Source organism: Symphalangus syndactylus, chromosome 2 (assembly GCF_028878055.3).
Source record: "Symphalangus syndactylus isolate Jambi chromosome 2, NHGRI_mSymSyn1-v2.1_pri, whole genome shotgun sequence".
NCBI lineage: Eukaryota > Metazoa > Chordata > Mammalia > Primates > Hylobatidae > Symphalangus > Symphalangus syndactylus.
The window spans coordinates 109,606,273-109,625,720 of record NC_072424.2 but is presented as its reverse complement, the minus strand read 5'-3'; the positions used below and the strand labels follow the sequence as shown (position 1 = coordinate 109,625,720).

General features: G+C 41.3%; 1 protein-coding gene and 1 pseudogene across 1 annotated transcript in view; one reads left to right on the top strand and one right to left on the bottom strand.

Moving 5' to 3' along the window:
- Nucleotides 1–17,362, bottom strand: part of ENPP1 (ectonucleotide pyrophosphatase/phosphodiesterase 1) — an 85,809-nt gene extending 68,447 nt beyond the window's left edge. Inside the window, exon 1 of the mRNA XM_055264255.2 lies at nucleotides 17,107–17,362. Within this exon, the coding sequence (XP_055120230.1) occupies nucleotides 17,107–17,346 (240 nt within the window). The 5' untranslated portion in view covers nucleotides 17,347–17,362. The remainder of the gene's footprint in view (nucleotides 1–17,106) is intronic.
- LOC129473617 (selenoprotein K-like) lies at nucleotides 5,588–5,916 on the top strand (annotated as a pseudogene).
- Nucleotides 17,363–19,448: the final 2,086 nt, after the last annotated feature.

Here is a 19,448-nt window from a genome sequence, read left to right as displayed (position 1 = left end):
ACAAGTACTATGTACATTTTCATCATTGTTAATTGGAGAACTATCAAGGTATTTTTTAAAAACTATAATATCACAATTTTTACATGCTATCCACGAGAAGTTTTTAAGATGCTAAAAATGTTCCACAGATCTGTATTGTCAATATGAAAGTGACTAGCCATGTGTCATTGCACAGCACTACGGATGTGGCAAGTGTGATTGAGGAAATAAACTTTTTGCTTCATTAAAGTTTAATTAAATGAAATTTTAATTTAAATAGCCACATGTAGCTAGTGGTTATCATCTTGGAGTGAACACATCTACGAACTCAAAATCTAGCAGGAAAAAAAAAATTTACGAAGTGGTCAATTAAGAAAACAAAACAAAAAAAAGACAGTGTGCTCTTTTTTTTTCAGGCTCCCTTTGATTTGTTAGTGCCACTAAAGCTATTATAGTTTTCAGGCTCCCATTGATTTGTTTGTGCCACTAAAGCTATTATAAAATGACTTTTCCAAAAGTAAATCAGACCTTGTCATTAAGAACAAAAATAACAAAGAAACCAAACAGAAAAATATTTCAGTGATTTACAATTGCCTTCAATTGCTTTTTTTTTTTTTTTTTTGAGACACAGTCTTGCTCTGTCACCCAGGCTGGAGTGCAGTGGCGCCATCTCGGCTCACTGCAACCTCCACCTCCCGGGTTCAAGCAATTCTGGTGCCTCAGCCTCCCAAGTAGCTGGGATTGTGTGTGTGCCACCACAACAGGCTAATTTTTGTATTTTTGGTAGACATGGGGTTTCACCATGTTGCCCAGGCTGGTCTTGAACTCTTGGCTCAAGTAATCTGCCCGCCTCAGCCTCCCAAAGTGCTGGGATTACAGGCGTGAGCCACTGCGCCTGGCCTCCAATTGCTCTTAAAACACAAACCAGCTGGGCGCGGTGGCTCACACTTGTAATCCCAGCACTCTGGGAGGCCGAGGTGGGTGAATCATGAAGTCAGGAGTTCAAGACCAGCCTGGCCAACACAGTGAAACCCCATCTCTACTAAAACTACAAAAAATTAGCTGGGCGTGGTGGCGGGTGCCTGTAATCCCAGCTACTCGGGAGGCTGAGGCAGGAGAATCACTTGAACCTGGGAGGCAGAGGTTGCAGTGAGCCAAGATGGCGCCACTCACTACAGCCTGGGTGACAGAGCCAGACTCCGTCTCAAAAAAAAAAAAAAAAAAAAAAACCAACAATAACAAAAACAACAACAAAAATCCTGCCTGGAGATGGCTCTGGCAACATTTCCCACCTCATCCCCATTACACTCCACTCAGTGCTGCACACCAGCCATCCTGGCCTCCTCCAAGCTCTGGGATGTGCCATGTCGTCTCCTCTCCCAGGGCCTTTTCCCTGCTGCTGCCTTTTCTCATAATCCTCTTCTGCTTGCCTGTCACTTCCTAAGAAATGCCTTCTCAGACCTCCTGGAGAAGGCTAATTCCCCCTCACTATTCCCTCTCTAACCCGTACACAGCTTCTGGGCTGCACTTATTTCAGCACCAACTTGAGATATTCTTGTGTAATTCTTTGATAAATATCTGGTCCCCTCAGATAAAACCCAAAAAACAGACAGTAAGTAAACTTTCCCTTTGACCATTTAGCCCCCAGCCTCTTGCACCAGACTGCCCACACAGTAGAAACTCTACATATTTGTTAAATAGTTACAAACCATAGCAATAACAATATTGAACCCTGATTGAGCATCTACTATCAGGCACTCTTCTCATTAGTTTATAAATATGAATCCATCTAACCCTCAAAACAAACCTATGAGGTACTATTATTATCCCCATTTAATAGGCAAGGAAGCTACAACACAGAGAAGAGACCTGCCCAAACACCCAAAGCAATTATTGGCAGAGATGCGATTTACACTCCAGCAATCTGGCTCCAGGGTCTGGCCCTTACTCACTAAGCTCTATGGCCTCAACAGGATTCAGTAGCAATTGAGTGGTTCTGGGACAGGGAGATGGGGCCAAAGAGCATCTAAAGAATGTTTCATTTGAGAGGACACATTGAGTTGGCTCTTGGTGGGTGCCTGATGTTGGGTGAGAAAAGGAGAGGTTAAAAAAATCACTATGGGGTAGAAAACAGATATAATCTGTACAAAGTGTATTTGGAGAACAGTACAAGGCTGAGCTGAATGTCACAGAAAGCGTGCTTCAGAGGTGTGGAATGCTGAAGAGAGATATGCATCTTCAGTCTTTTTTGACTCTCTAAATGGGCCAAGTGCCATCACAACAGCAGTTGACTGAAACATATCTGAGCCCTACAAACTCCTAAATACAAAGTATGCACATAATATTGCATGTACTATACAACATATAGGATACTGAGTCCCCCTGAGGTATGGGAGCTAGGCCAGACACTCCCAAGCCAACAGATTTGCTCCCTCCTACCTCAAAGAACCGTACCCATTAAAGGAGATAAGTCTTCAGCATAGGGCCGGACAAATAGTAAACACAAATAGGTATGTATGTATTTAACAAACACACATAGCACTTACTACCAGCAAGGGTCTACTCTAAGTGGTTGACAAATATTAACTCATAAATGACTGAACACATATGTCACAGACTTTCAGCACTGCTACGAATGGATGAAACTATTCATGGTGAGCCCTACAGTGATTAACGTCTCCTGTTACCCCCAGTGTGGGAAATAAAAACTAGTCTCAGCTTAGAAGTATGTATTTTCTCATTGTGTGCTGTGGCAGTCCCAGAAAAATTCTGAGCAGAAACATAATACAGAGAAGTTATTATTTTAGAAAAACTAGTAATTTAACCATGAGAAAGAGACATATGCAATAGAGATGGAGCTGAGGAATGAATAAAACAGAAAACAAACACATACCAAAAAGCTGGAGATTCTTGGGGACTGAGAATGTCTAAAGTACGCATAGAAATAGTTACAAAGATTACCTATTGAATTGAGGATACTAAAATAAAAGTCTCAAAATCCTACTTATGAAAAGTACATTAGAAAGCTGTCTATTAATGGTAAACTTTCATAATGGAATATAAATGAAAAAAGGCAACAGAATAATATGCACAAAGTGATCTCATCTTTGTTTTGTTTAAAAAAGTGATATGTACACATAGAAAAGTCCTGGAGGGTAAAAAACCCAAAAGCAATTTTCATTTTCTTCTTTATACTTTTTTATATTTTCTGAATTTTTTGCAATAGAAAGTATCTTTATAACAAGGAGGAAAATATTATAAGCTCTCAAAACAAATATTTTGGAACTAGAAGGAACCCATCTAATCCAACTCCTCATATTACGGTTAAGGAAACCAAAAGTCAAAGAAACAAAGTAATTGTTCAAAGGTCACATAGCAAATGATTCTTGTGATTCAAGTTTAGACCCTTTACATGATCCTTCTCTCTGAAGACCTTTGCTTGAATCATTCCATAATACTCAATATTCTTTTCTTTGAAAGTTTCTAAGAGATAACAAATGTATAAATACTTATATATGTCAATATTCTTCACATTTACCTCCTTTGTGCTGATTAGTAAGGTATTCAAATAAATCGTGTCCAAGCAGAGTTGTTTCCTGCTTATTTCCCCGACTAATCCAAAAGTAGATAAGACCAACAGAGTCTATTCATAACGCTCCTAAACCACACTGTTCCCACATGAATATTTCATTCACCTGTTTCCTAGTATCCCAGAGATTCTAATCGAAATGGTGCTGGGTGGCAGTTTATAGGAAGCTAGTGTGTTTGGATGATGAAGTATTATGGAATAAACTCTGAGCCAAGGACATTTAACCTGATTTTACATCACCTGAAAAAGCGTTGGTATAAGATTCCTTCGTTTTGGTTTTGTGTCAAGTATACTGTTGATTGTTGAGAGGGGACTGCAGTGGAAACTTGGAATTGGAGAGTTCCATTGATCGTGCGATGGAAAGCACCATCTACATGATATTTTGATAGATGGATGGCTGAATTGGAAAAACATCTGAATGTTATCAGGTAACAGCAAAGACAGAGGATTGGCAAAGCTAAGGGCAATAAAGAGTAATTAAAGGACAAGCCAGTGCAGAGTAAAAGAAGGCAATTAAATTATAAGCAACACACGAGAGCACAGGCAGGTTCCTGAAAGACAGATACGGCATATGCAAAGGGAGGAGACTATGCTGTGTTCTATATGTGCAAGAGCAATGGGGCTACTTGTATCCATGTGCCGCTGAGGTTCATGGAAGGAAAGGGGCCAAATGCAACCAGCAGTAGCACCAATTCAACCTAATGCAACCACAGTTGAGGTCATGGAGGCCCACTGAGTTTTTTCATTTTGTTTTAGGTTTCTAATCACAACATCATGTATGAAGTCAGTGGCAGAGCGAGGGTTAATTAGAATTCCCAGCTACGGAAATTCCAGATGTGGTGCCTTCTGTGCTGTCTCATAGCCTTATGGAGTGCTGATACTCAAACTTAATTGTTCAGACAAACCTCTGAGGATCTATGAAAATGCAGATCTTGGTTTGGTAGGTCTGGGGTGGGGCCCAAGATTCTGCATTTCTTACAAATTCTAAGATGATAATGCTGATATGTCAGTCTGCAGACCACACTTTGGGTAGTAAGGATGTAAAGTGCCTTCTGAGTAAGGAAAAATAAAAAATTCTCAGTCACATTGAAGCTTATCAACAATAACAAGAAAAAACCACTTATTCAGGGCATATTATGCACCATTTTGTACACATTACGTAATTTACTTCTCCTAACACACTCTAATATGATTTTGTCTCTATGCTACAGTTGTGGTACTATTTAGGAAACTTTTTTGTCTATATTCAAACAGCTAGTAACAGTACCAGGATTTAAACCTGATTTTGTCTGACTCCAAAACTATTCACCAATAAACTACAGAGATGAGATTAACAGAATTATTAATTTTGTGATCTTGGAAAGTCTCCAAACTTTCTCTGAGCCATGATTTTTTCATCTCTAACATGGGGACGGATAACAGCAGAGCTGTGGTTTGGACTAATGAGGTAGGAGATGTAGAAGTATTTTGAAATTTATAAAAGAATGTAAGGATACAATCATTGTAACTAGGTTAATTTTCACTCTCCTCTCCCTAGTTCTTCAGAGTTTGTTTGGAGGTTCTAGCAGGGGAGTGGACCTACTCATACACCCTTGACCAACGACTGGTTCTCGTCTATGGGAAATGGTCATCTTCTTCAACCGAGCACACATCTTCGGGAGGGACACACGTGGAGTAGTGAGGGAGGAAGGGGACACCCGCCTAGCCAGCCAGATAGCCAAATCAGCCCTGGTGATCAATGGGGTGATAGATGTCGCAGCCAGATCGCCCTCACATCCCCTAGTTCTTAAAAATATTACTGAAAATATTACTGAATGTACACCTATTTTTAAATATTTGTAAATATATTCACAAAATTTTTCTTATCAGGATCCCATTATACTTCTAAAAGTTACTAACAACCCTAAGATGCCTTTTCAGATGATTACGGGCATTATTCTTTAAAACCACACCAAAATTCTAAAAGTAGTAATTTCTTAAACTATGGCCAGTCACTCCAAAGCAGGGAAGGGGGGCAAAATGGTTTACATCTGGAATGGACAAGGGTTGGACAGCTGGAGTCAGTCTCCATGGAGATTATCTTTGATAACAGATTTCTTCTAGGGAATAGCTGAGTTTGTGGTTTTGCTTTTCAAAACTCTGCTTCAGCAAGATGTGAAAAAAAAAAAAAGAAGCTATGGATACTCATCTGATTCCAGATATGATGATGGAAGAGGGCCACTGGGAAACTCTCCCCAAAGAATGGGTCGAATCAATCATTTGCGTGGCCCCAGTCCTCCTCCAATGGCTGGTGGATGAGGAAGGTAAATGTCTGCTCTACGAAGCAGACAACTGGACATGCATATTCACAGCAGAAAGAAACCATCAAGAAGTGGGGGGCTGGCCATGCTGGAGCAGTAGACACATGTGTGTGTCTAAATAGGGACTGCTCTGTGTCCTCACAGATGCATGAGGTAATGCTGGGAATTCCCTCGCAGGGAACTGGCTGACTGACATGCAGTTCCACAAATGCACATTTGTCTCATTATCTTTTTTGTATAGTTTATTAAAGTATTAATATAGTTTCAATAAGTATTTTTAGGTTGCAAAATGAACCCCTCATCTTTATATTAAATTCACAAAAAAACTGAATCTGAAGAATATAAATAAAAGGCTGTGTATTTAACATTTAGTGTCACCTTTTCAACTTCTGAAATACTGTTCATTGGTAATTTGTTCTCATTTATAAATCACATTGTATTCATTTCGATAGTATGCATATATCTGTGCTCTTGAATTAATTTTTATCTTATAATATATTTGTCTTTTGAAAAAAGTAAATTATGGCACAAAAATGGAAAAGATATTACTGAACTTTTCATACTGTTACACTAAAATCCATTAGTCTATCTTGCACTTTGAATGGAAATTATACCAATGCATAATTTTGTAACATCATCCACTCGTCCTTTGGAAAATATTGGTTCACTAAGTTCTATCATTCTTCCAAATGTTAACACGTCATTAAACAACATTAAGAAAAAACCACATTCCTCGCTATCTTCATCAATTTTGTGTAAGGATCAGGAAGCTGTTACACTCAAATGGCAAATACAAGTTTTTCAAAATTCCAATTTTTGCTTGGAAGCTCAGATTTTATCATAGACAGCTGATAGCTTCATAGGTTTTCCTTGAAGGGACAAGCTAACATCACTCATTTTTGAGAAAATATGTCAAATAAATAAGTCTAAATAAAAAGCTTGTCAGTTCTTTCAAATAAAAATGGTGTTCTTTGAAAAAAATTAGTCCAGCTTGCAACTTAAACAACTGCACAGCTGCTTTTCCTCTAGAAAACAGTACTTCAATATGCAGCAGATATGCTACATGCATACTTCCAATTGTGTCACATAGAATATCAAAAAGACAGGTAATCTAGGTTTCAGATTATTAAATCTGCTTCATCAAGGACTTTTTTTTTTTTTTTTTGAGACAGAGTCTCACTCTGTCACCCAGGCTGGAGTGCAGTGGCACGATCTCGGCTCACTGCAACCTCCGCCTCCTGCGTGCATGCCATTCTCCTGCCTCAGCCTCCCAAGTAGCTGGGACTACAGGTGCCCACCACCACGCCCGGCTAATTTTTTTTGTATTTTTAGTAGAAATGGCGTTTCACCATGTTAGCCAGGATTGTCTCGATCTCCTAACCTCGTGATCCGCCCGCCTCGGCCTCCCAAAGTGCAAGGATTACAGGCGTGAGCCACCGCGCCCAGCCTTATCAAGGACGTTTTTATTGCTTCATCTAAGGTGTTCTTTTTAGCGAAATGGCTTTTTTTTTTTATTGCAAGTGCATGACTACTTGTACAATTGGTGTCATTGCAATGACTTCTGCTAAGGTGCCATCCCTCCTTTAATACCACGGTGTAAAAGTCAACACAGTGAAAGGGCAAATAATGTCTTAATCTACTGAGTTTCTTTTCAATTCTCTCTCTCTAACCATAAGAGATCATCAAGACCCCCCAGATGCTTGCTAATGTCAAAAAAAGCTTTCTAAGCGGGAAGGGGATCGGGAAACACACCTTTAGGAACAAGCTAGTTTCTCAAAAATATTCACCTGAAAACCAAGATAGTGATTTTTTTTAAGACTCTCAAGTCAGACCTGTTATAGGATGTTTGCCAGCTAAGTCTGTGCAAAGTCCTGAAATACAGTGAGAAAATGGTCAATCCATAAATGAGAAACACTTGTGACAATTCACTGTGACAATTTACTTCCTCCAAAACGATTTTCTTATGTATATTATACATATATATATAAAATATGGAGATATGTACATACACACGTGTGTGTGTGTATATATATATGGAGAGAGAGAAAGAAAGAGAGACAGAGATTGAGAGAGCGAGAGAGAGAGAGAGAGAGAGAGAGATGGGGTTTAATTATATTGCCCAGGCTGATCTTAAATTATGGCCTCAAGTGATTCTCCTGCCTTGGCCTCCTTTAGAGGCATGAGCCACCTCACACAGCCCCAAATCACTTTCTATCAAAACTCTCTATTTTTCTATTCTACTACATTTAAAAATAAGCCAAGAAGGAAACTCAAACTAAGAAGAAAAGCACAATTTCCCAAAAGTATACCTACTTTGGAAGCTCCCAGAAACAGTTGATTGTTGACTTCACACTAATCAAGTGCACTAATTTTGACTTCCACCCAGGAAAATCTAGTCATTGAACTACCAAAGACACATATATATCTCAATACAGAGGCAATCTTTAGCATCACCACACCAGAAATTTCTTAGGTTCTAATTACATATTGTTATACTGAACCGGGCAAAGGAGAGTTGGAAACCCAACGGCAGGCCAAGCTTAATGAATAGAATACAACATTTAGCAAATGAATGGGATGGCATTAGCTGTTAGTCCATGATAAAAATCTGTAGATAAAAGTCCTTCCAGTTCCCATCATAGTCTATTACTTACTAACGGTGTGGCTTTTGCCTATAAATTTAGCCCATTGTTGCTAGAAGTAGAGTAAATGAACCACCTACATCTGAATAACTTGAGGTGCTTGTTAAAAATTGTGGATTCTTTGGGTCCATTCCAAATCTAATAAATCATAATCGCTGAGATTGGAGCCTAGGAATCTGTCTTTAACACTTCCCAGGTGGTTTTTATGCACAATAATGTCTGCATGGAAACCTGACTGAATCCCTGAGTGAGCCTCCGAATCAATATTTGAGGATCAATATTGATCCTCAAAAAAAACTACCAAGTGCTACAAAAATGATTGCAACCATCTAAACTTCTACCACCTACATTTCTACCAACTCTTCTTCTAAAAACTAAAAGTAAAAAAAGGTAAAAATAATTTTTCAAAGACACTACAGATATTATCTTAATTGTAACTAAATCTCAGGTAACTAGAATACTCAGAAATATTCTCATTAATATTTAACTGAACATTCTGGTCACTCTTTTGAAAAACCTTAAATGTGTTACCACATTGTCTTTCCTTGGTGAATGCATAACTTAGTTTTTATCTGATGACAAGGGATTTTCGAGTTGGGTCAGAATTCTGAGTATCAGGTTTTGTTGCACAAGATTTATGCTTAGAAGAGTAATCTATGTTCGGCCCTGAGCTCATTTGCTAAAAGGTTTCTTGTTTATTTTTTTCTTGTTTGGGGGATATTTTATGGTTGATGGAGGCATGCTTATTTTAACCAAAAGCAGATCTCTAATTACAAGTTGTATTCCAAATGCTTATTTGTTCCTAAGTTGTCTGGAACTTAAATGCCTCTCCCCATAGCAAGAAAAAAAAAGAAGTTATAAATCACGATAAAGTTCTCTGGCTTGTACAAAAAGGCCACAATATAGATGAAATACATTTGCTGTATCTTAAATGTCACACAAATATTTTACAATGGTATTCATCAAACTTGAGAGCAAAATTGAATATGAAACTATTTTCATTTACCTTTAATATTACTACTTAAGATAAAAAGAGTCTTTTTATCTTAAGTAGTGTGGTGGCTCACGTCTGTAATCCCAGCACTTTGGGAGGCCGAGGCGGGCAGATCACTTGAGGTCAGGAGTTGGAGACCAGCCTGGCCAAAATGGCGAAACCCTGTCTCTACTAAAAGTACAAAAAAAAAAAAAAAATTAGCCAGGTGTGGTGGTGCGTGCCTGTAATCCCAGCTACTCAGGAGGCTGAGGCAGGATAATCACTTGAACCTGGGAGGCGGACAGAGGTTGCAGTGAGCCAAGTTCATTCCACTGCACTTCAGCCTGTGCGACAAAGTAAAACTCCGTCTCAAAAAAAAAAAGGCTGATAGATAAAAATTTCTGTAAATGCTCTAGAAAGGTTAATGGCCCCCAGTTCTTTATTATACAGAACACATAAGGTCTCTCAATGTGACCACCAGGGATTTTCTTCAGAGTCATGATTAGGATATGATGGGGGCAGGAGATGACAAAACTGAGTGTCCAAAGTTAACTAAACAAGTGAAATAGAAATTAGCAAAGTGTTTTTGAAACAGTAGCTGCGTATCCCTGAGAAAGAGACAACATGGAGTGGAAACAGCTGAGCTATAAATGGTGAGAAAGAAATACCAGAACAAGATTCAAGGCAGAAGAAAAGAAGAGACAGAAAGCAATGCTGAAGAGCGAAGAATCACAAACACTGAATTCAGGGTGTGGCAGCAAAGTTACCAAAACCAAAGAGGCCTTGGTGTAAGTGAAGGAGGCTCTCCTTCATACATGCCGACTGCCACACTTGGAGTGTTTGTACCTGAGAGAATGTTCACTGACTAGATTTCTGATTCTGAATCCAAGTTATCACAGAGGCCCCGTCTGCCTTCTTCTTAGGCACCCTCACCTTAGTTGTGTACTTCTGTTCCTTCACCACCTCCTCCATCTCCCTATACCCAAATAAAATTATATCCCAGTTTTAATCTTACCCCTGAATTTATACCCAAGTGTCATCTCTATGTGGATTCCTGACCATCACAGACCCTAATGGGTCCCTGCTTGTGTATTCAGTCTTCCCATCTTCCCCTTTTCCAAATCAAAATGTGGCTCAGTCTAACTAAAAATGCAGTACATTCATTCAAGCAATTAAAAGCTGACACTGAGTGTCAGGTACTATCCTCTGCCTAATAGTAAACACAACAGTCTTGGGTTCCTAGGAATCCTTTATGTATTTTATTAGAACATGTGAAACAAATACCATAAGGGACACAGAGAACACTTCTCTGGCCTCTTAAGATGCTGTGGTTATTATGAATTAAAATGTTCAACTATGGCTGGACAGACAACAAATTTTATAAACCAAAGGAGCAATGTCAACTCCAAGTCTGATTAAGAGCAGAGACTTGGCTTGAGCATTCTTCCTTCCATATTCTACAGTTAAGATAATCGATTATAACGGAAGGAAAAGGAAGCTAATTGAATTATAATTTTTACACCCAAATCTCAAATACTGCCAGCTTCTGCCTCTTATAAAGAACTGTTTCACAGCATATACTCAGGGCAACTTGAATCTACGCTCCTGGGTTGCATTCCTCAAACTTGGCCCAAATACAGCTCTATAATTATATTAATTTTGCCTTGGGTTTTTTTTTCTTTAGGTCAGCAGGATTCACAGTGACTTCCCACCACCACCTGGTGTTTTTCTCTAAAATCAGTGCTTGGTACCAGCATGAACTCATTGCATTCTCCATTTTTGGAAGTCCTACCACATGTTGTGGAGATGAGGTCTCACTATGTTGCCCAGGTAGGTCGTGAACTCTTGAGCTCAAGCAATCCTCCCACATCAGCCTCCCAAAGTTCTGGGATTTCAGGCATTAGCCTCTATGCTCCGCCAGATATCTTATCTTGTGTGGTTGAAGCTGATTGAGATTGGATGGATCAGCATTTCCATTGTGCAAACCACACTCAGTCTTCCAGAGTGGAAGAATAAATAAACGGAATCATGAAAAGTTAATTGGCAAAGCTTACAGAAAGCTTTAACCTTCCCTGGCCTAAGGCTCTTCCATTTGCTTAACTTACATTCTACCCTGCTTGGAAAACATCAGCTTTCTCCTTTTGAAATAAGAATGGAAAGATCCATGCACCTGGATGAAGGAGCCTATGAACCAGCTCTCCTGAAAAGTTGTAAACTAAAAATAAAATCCAAAGCCCTCGACCAACTGAGTGGACCCACTCTCGGCCAAGGAGACCCCAGAGAAACCTCAAAAAACTGAGTTCTCAGTCAAAATAGGAAGAGAGGTCAAACACGCCTCATTATACTCCCTCCCTTTTGGAGTTCCGGCGTAACAATTGACCAGCATTAATGTTACAATAGAAATAAGACCGCAAAAACAGTCTCTGTGGCAATAAGACATCTAGTTATAAACAAGACCTTAACGGTATGCAAGGAGACGGTTAAGTCATGTGTGTAAACCATCAATCTTGCTACATAGCATGCTTAACTTAAAACATCTCCTTTTTTTTTTTTTTTTTTTTTTGAGACAGAGTCTTGCTCTGTCACCTGGGCTGGAGTGCAGTGGTGCAATCTCGGCTCACTGCAACCTCTGCCTCCCCGGTTCAAGCGATTCTCCTGCCTCAGCCTCCCAAGTGGTTCAGACTGCAGGCACGTACTACCATGCCCTGCTAATTTTTTTGTATTTTTAGTAGAGAACGGGTTTCACCATGTTGGTCATTCTGGTCTTGAACTCCTGACCTCAAATGATCCCGCCTGCCTCAGCCTCCCAAAATGCTGGGATTACAGGTGTGATCCACCACACACGGCCACAACATCCCTTCCTGTTGATTCCAGTATTAGACAGAGCCTTCCTCCTTTAATCAACTGCAAATTAAAGAATCTCCGCCTCCCTAGGCAAGGTGGCTCACACCTGTAATCCCAGCACTTTGGGAGGCTGAGGTGGGTGGAACTCCTGAGCTCAGGAGTGCAAGACCAGCCCGAGCAACAAAGTGAAACCCCGTCTCTACTACAATACAAAAAAATTAGCCAGGAGTGGCAGCGTGCACCTGTAATCCCAGCTACTTGGGAGGCTGAGACAGGAGAATCGCTTGAACCCAGGAGCGGGAGGTTGCAGTGGGCCGAGATCGCGCTACTGCACTCTAGCCTGGGCGACAGAGCAAGACTGTCTCAAAAAAAAAAAAAATCTCTGAATATGCTGAATAAATAACCTGTAAGCCCTTGCTTTAAGATATCCCACTTTTTCATATGGAATCAATGTATACCTTTCATGTACTGATTTACGTCTTTGCCAGTAACTCCTGCCTCCCTGAAATATATAAAAACAAACAGTAATCCAACTGCCTCAGGTGTATGTTCTCAGGACTCCTTGAGAAAGTGTTTCCCTGAGCCACAGTCACTCATCTTGGCTCAGGATAAAGCTCTTTAAAATATTCTACAGAGTTTGGTTTTTCCATTAACAAGGTGATACTCTTCATTATTGTCAAGGCCTTATAAGTTTCTCACTGAAAATTCTAAACTAATTAAGGATTCTTTTAACAGCAAGCTCTTAGGAGACAAAAACATCAAAGATCACGGTCTCCAACCTGGAAGATTTTAATAGAAAATACCATCAAATAAAGGACTCCTAGCCACGTTAGAAGAGCCAATATCAGGCTGCCCTGCCTGAGTGGACACCTTCCTCAGTGGAGATCTTCAACATTTTGTTCTTTAGACCAGGACATGAAGTGGATTAAAATATTCATTTGGTTACCTTCAGGAATAGGAACAATCTTCATATTTGTATTTCAAGTTGCTTTGTTGATAATTGTCCTTATTTGTGTCATCTTTTTGATTCTTAAATTGATTGTGCTTTGTATTTCTAGATGTCTAAAGTCTACCACAAAATTTTATAACAAAAAACTCATCGTAATAGCTAGATGCTTAGAAATAACCCAACACACCTCAACTCCAGTATAAATGAATGACCTGAGATCCCGCTGCTCTGTCCCCTTATTTTTCAATCCAATCCCTGAATTGTTGCCTACCAATTCAGCCTTGGAACCTCACTAAGTTCTTAAGTTATGGTACTTCTGCCCATCTCATTCCCTCTGACATGGGACAAGATTATCCGGAAAGGAGCCTTCCCAGCAATGTGGGACAAACTTACATCCAAATGTTGATCTTCAGTATTTTAAGAAGAGAAAGATTTTATTAAAAGGAGGAAATGAGAAAGAAAAATTGCTCAGAGCAGTCTGAGATATACGAACTATGCAAAATTTATCAGGCCCAGAGTGACATGAGAATGGGACTTCAGTCACATCACTGCACCCATTCCCAGGGGCAATTCTTTAAAAGCATTTTGTTCCTGACAGCTGCCTCACCCACTATCTTCATGTTCCTGGAATGTGTGATACAAAGAACAATGTATAGCCAACCAATAGCTTGTTATTGTAACATAAATGCTTAATAAACAACTTAGGAACTGCCTCTTCCTTTTTCCTTTAAAAACCCATTTGTAACTGCTGCTAATAGCATATACTCAGGGCAACTTTTTTTTTTTTTAAAAGAACTCTTTCACTGAAACATGAAAGTAGTCTTCAGTGACCACCACCCATACGCAAGCCCTTTACACATAAACAGATACACAGATACATGTATTCATAAGTATAGCAGAAGAAAAAAATGCTTTTGAGGAGCTAACTGGAGAAACGTATTGCAATGCAGTTGAGAATTACATGACTGTAAAATCACACCAAGAAACAAGAGGGATATTTAAATACATCTCCAAGTCAATACATCTAGGTGGAAGTCTACACTTCAGTTCAAAACTTCATTTACAACCAAGGAAAGGCATCTAATATTTAACATACCTACTGACGCATGTAGAGAATAATACTTGTTTTTCCCTCTTACTGTTTTCCTCAGTTTGGCTTAGTACCTAGGCACAAGCATTCCAGGGCCCCGGGCCAAAAGCCTCTAACGCACAGCTTGGTGGCCCTCTCCTAAGATCAAACACTACAATGGGGAGAAGCCAGGGTAGGACAGAATCCTCACTTCTTCATCCATTCTCACACATCTACATCATTTTAGTTTATCTGAGAAAACTGCAGAATAATGTAAAAATTATATTGCCACTGCAACGTGACTGCCTCTGCAAGGCAAGGCAACTCTTCTATTTATCCTGCTAAATTAAAACAGTGTAGCTGAGGATCATAGTGGTGGGCCTCTCCTAATCCTAACCCCAGGGTGCAATCAGTTCAATCTGTTTCTGCAGCTTTATGAAAAGTGTGCTGAGGTTTAATCTGAAAAAAAAGGAATTCTATAATTGCAGCTCCTCTCTAGAAGACATATCCCAGAGCTCTTTGATGACAATTGTCAGGTTGCTTTTGGGGCCTTTTCCCTTTGGAAGCCCATTATTTGGGGAAGTTCTCGGGGGAGAGGGGGTTGGGGGAAAAAGGTATTGAAGTAGTGAAGGGAAAGAAGAACACGAGTTTGCACTTTCAGTTCAGTAGCTAAATAGCAATTTCAACAATAAAGGGTCTCACTGTGTCACCCAAGCTGAAGTGCAGTGGCATAATCACGGTTCACTGCAGCCTTAACTTTCCCTGGCTCAGCTGAACCTCCCATGTCAGCCTCCCAAGTAGCTGGGACATAGACGCATGCTACCATACCCAGCTAATTTTTGTATCTTTTGTAGAGATGGGGTTTCATCATGTTGCCCAGGCTGGTCTCAAACTCCTGGGCTCAAGCAATGGAACCGCCTCAGCTTCCCAAAGTGCTGGGATAATAGGTCTGAGTCACCGCACCAGGTCCGTTTGGTAACATTTGTATGTTAATGTCTCACAGTGTTCCATCAAAAGATATGAAGTAAGAATTTTTTCCAATTCAACAGATGCAAAAGACCCCAATTAATGAATTAAAAAGGTCCATAATAGTCCTACTTGTGGAAGTAAGTCCTAGGACCCTTCCATGTCAAATGCCCAGAGTAGCATCATCACACAGAATGCTGTTTGACCAGTTGACTGCAGCTCTCAAAGACTGGACGGCTTGTTCCAAAAGTAGACCTTTACTGATATCTGTTGTGGATGTATAAGTAAACGAGCAGGAAAAATTTAAAAACTGAATTTTGCAATTGGAAAACCTGTAAAGATTTATAGGCATGTAGAAATGGTTTTACACTAGAGTTACACAGATTCCATGTACAATTATCGACTACCTCATCGTGTGTGAAACACCTCAAGGTATTAATACTAAACAATTTAAGTGATCAGGTTGTAAAAGCTAAGGTCTTCCATTAACAAAATTTTAAAAAGGTGACTCAAGAGACTAAGTTCTCATCAATATTTTGTTATTATAGACTCAAACAGTGTTACAAGATGCAAAATTTTATCTTGAGATGCAAACAACATGTGGCTTGGGGTACTTATTCTTTGAACCTTAGGGTTCTTTTTAAGTACTAAGTATACGGCACCATCTCTTAAGTCTAGGAAGATTGATTCCTCAAAGTATAGCATCTCCATGATATCCCAAATACAGTGAAAATGGAAATGCACACAAAATGAAAGGAGACTTCAAAAATTAGAAATTTTTCTACAAAGCATTGTTCAATCATATGTAAGGGGATATATTTTAGGGTACACTATACATAGAAATCTGTAATTTTCATATAATACAATAAAAATGATTCTATTTCCTTGCTGTTTTCAATTTACTTCCCTACATACATTCTTCAGTTTGATTTTCACAATAATCCCATGCAATGCACAAGGGAGTTGATGATGTCCCATTTTCACACATTAGAAATTGAGGTTTGGGGACAGTTACGCAAGGCCTCAGCAATTAATAACAGCCAGGAATCCAGGCTTCTCTCAATCAGCACTTCCCACCATGAATTCAGAATAAAAACCAACCCCCACATTTCATAAAGTTGACTGTGGGTCCTGCAGCTGTCATAGCAGAATAGCAGAGGAGTAATAGGTAGCTTTTGTTAGCAACACAAACCGTGTAGCCTATGGTTAGAAGAGTGGGCAAAGAATCATAAAGGTTTCTTCAGTCACATAATTTGAATATCCATGGAATTTCTGAGGAACTGCAAGGAAATTCCAAAACGGAGCGAAAGGGAAAGTGTTCCCTAGAGTTCCTAATAAAACTTAAAGAGCTCTGCTAACTCTTCAACTGCAATCAGTTAACCCAAGTGAAGTCACGTATACTGCGCCCAGAGCCCCCCAAAGGAAGCAACACATTGATGCACCTTCTTAAGACCAACAACTTTCGCGTTTGACATTTTTCTCCTCTAAAAACCCGTAATCTCCTGGGGCAGGGGGTCGAGTATTTCTAAGGATGACCGTTTTGAACAGCCTGCTTTCACAGGCATCCGTAATTCAAGTGAGAGTGAACCATCCTGCCCTGCCAAGGTACCTGGCAGGGGCGGCGGTGTAGGGCACTTGCAAAGGCTGCGGAGGAGAGCGCGCGGGCGAAGAAGCACTCCCGGACCATGCCTCTCTCCGGTGCCCGGTGCTGACTGCGCTGCGAGCGCAGGAGCTCAGCGCCGCCCTCCCGGTCCTCCCAGCCCTCCCGGGCGCCGGGGCCTGGCCGCAGACCTACCAGCGAGAGTACTTTATAGGTGTTGGGGTCCTTGGCGGTGCGGGCGCGCGCCGCCTTCTCCAGCGGTTCCTCCCCCACGTCCATGGGGGCCAGCAAGGACGCGGCCGCCTGCCGGTCCCCGGGCGTCTCGGCAGCGTGGCTGCTGCCCCTATCGCGGCCGTTCCCCGCCGGGCCCTCCCGGGGAGCGCGCCCGCCCTCGCCGCCGCGGCTCCCGCCCCCCGCGCAGCCATCGCGCTCCATCGTGGCCCCGGGCGCTCCGGCCCCGCCGCCCGGCCGCGCCTTTAATAGGCCCCGCGCCGCCCGCCCCGCCCCTCCCCTCCCCGCCGCGCCCGCCCCTCGCGGTCAGACCTTCGGCTCCCCGCCCTACACCCGGCTCTCGCAGTCAGGGCAAAGCGACTCAACGCCCCGGATTATTTGGCTTCCTGTCTGATTTCGGGCACTCTGTGTGTGGGTTATTTTGGGTCCCTTACGTGGGCGTGTCTTAAACTTCCCCCCAAGCCGTCCGCTCCCCGCGCCCCGGCCACCCTCCCGACACTTGCAGGAATCGCCCTGCGTGGCCTCGCGGCGCGGGCTGGACTGGAATTGCAGCGTGTGGTCTGCAGAGGGCATGAGATCATGAGGCCCCAGAATAGAGCGGGGAGGAGGAGAAGGATGCAGCCTCTGATGCCGGTCCGGCTTCTCAAAGGCGGGAGAGAGTGGAGTCTTGGGGTCGACCTGTGAGTTTCTGGATGGAAATGCAAATGAACCATGGAGGAAAGCGACTTTCTGTTTCTGCCCCTCTGGGCCCTGTCCCCCACTACCTACGGTACTCAGAGAGAAATCGTCCACTTAAAATACGTGGGTTTACATACACTGAACACACATGTAAGGGATGTTTCGTTTCCCTCGGTTTTATGTGGTTTCTGGAGTTTTCTCGCTATTGTTTTTATGTATATTTGCTTATTTTTCTAGACTTTCTGTGTTGAAGGTTTCAGGAGTTGGTGTTGCCCTCTCCTGAGGTTGACACTGATACCTAGCAATACCAAAAGTGTTAATGCAATCTGCAATACTTTGATAAGCCTTATTTTTCAACTAGGACGCTAACAGTGAGCTGATTCTTGGTGGGTTTTGTTTTACCTTTGATTCTGGAACTTGTACATTTTCTGGCTCATCAGTTAGCAAAATCACCAGTGTGTAGTGAAGTGAGACAGAGGGAAACCAATGACTTTGAACTACTTTGCAATACCCAGGACTGACTTCACGTACCAAGGAAAACAATTAATTTTCGATACATTTTGAATACATGAATATATACAGATGTTTACAGATGAGAATGAATGTTTAACAGATATAAAATGCATGTTATCCCCTTCAAAATAGTCGACTTGGGATGCTCTTCGTTTATACTGACTCATCCATCCACCCATCCATTCATTCATCAAGTAATGAATCCTTCAACTCCATCTTTTGGCCTCCAACTATGCATACCATATAAAAAATGAATTAAAATGTATCTTTCCTCAAGTGTGGTGGAAGCGGGGGTGGGGGGGTAGGACCAACTTGTAAACAAAATAATTAAAACCTAAGTCATATATGCACAATAGAGTCACACATAGGCTATTGATACAGGAGATAGAAAGAAATTATTTAGGCAGATAGTGTGAGCAAAAGAGTCCTCGGCAGAACTTACCTTCTAACAAAAAGCAGCCCAAGAAATCACTTCCTTTCTAACAAAGAGCAACCTGGAAGATTGGGCTGCAAACGTAAGTAAGGAAACTGGAAGCTTGCACGGGAGATGCCGGCAGCGGCACAGACAGAAGGGGCTACTGGGGCCAGGCATGTCCACCATGGAGGTTCCACCTCCCCTCTTTTTTAGCACATGCACAGTAAGAAGGAAATAAGCAACATGGAGTAGCTACCTGCCTATATAGTAGAAGATTGGGGCCGGGGCTGCCAAAGATTTAACCCCTATGCAGATGACACACCTGGTCCTAACCTATTTTTCATGCCATATGCACAAAACCGGGTTTTCGCTCCTTATATAGATCAGACACCGCCTCCTTACTAGTTCATCTATAAAAACCCCTGCATTTCACCACGTATTGCAACCCATTTTTCCGGGACCCCTCTCTGTAGCAGAGAGCTATTCTCTTTCTTTTGCCTATTAAAAATTCTGCTCTAAACCTCACCCTTTGTGTGTGTCCACATATTTGATCTTTGTGGCTGTGAGACCAAGAACCCCGGATGTCACCACAGACAACAAAGCTGCTTCAATATTGTGAGAGCTTAGTAGAAAGGGCAGTTGACATCTGGAAGAAGTAAAAGCCTTCCCTCAAAGCATTATTGAACTTTTTAAAAAAGTT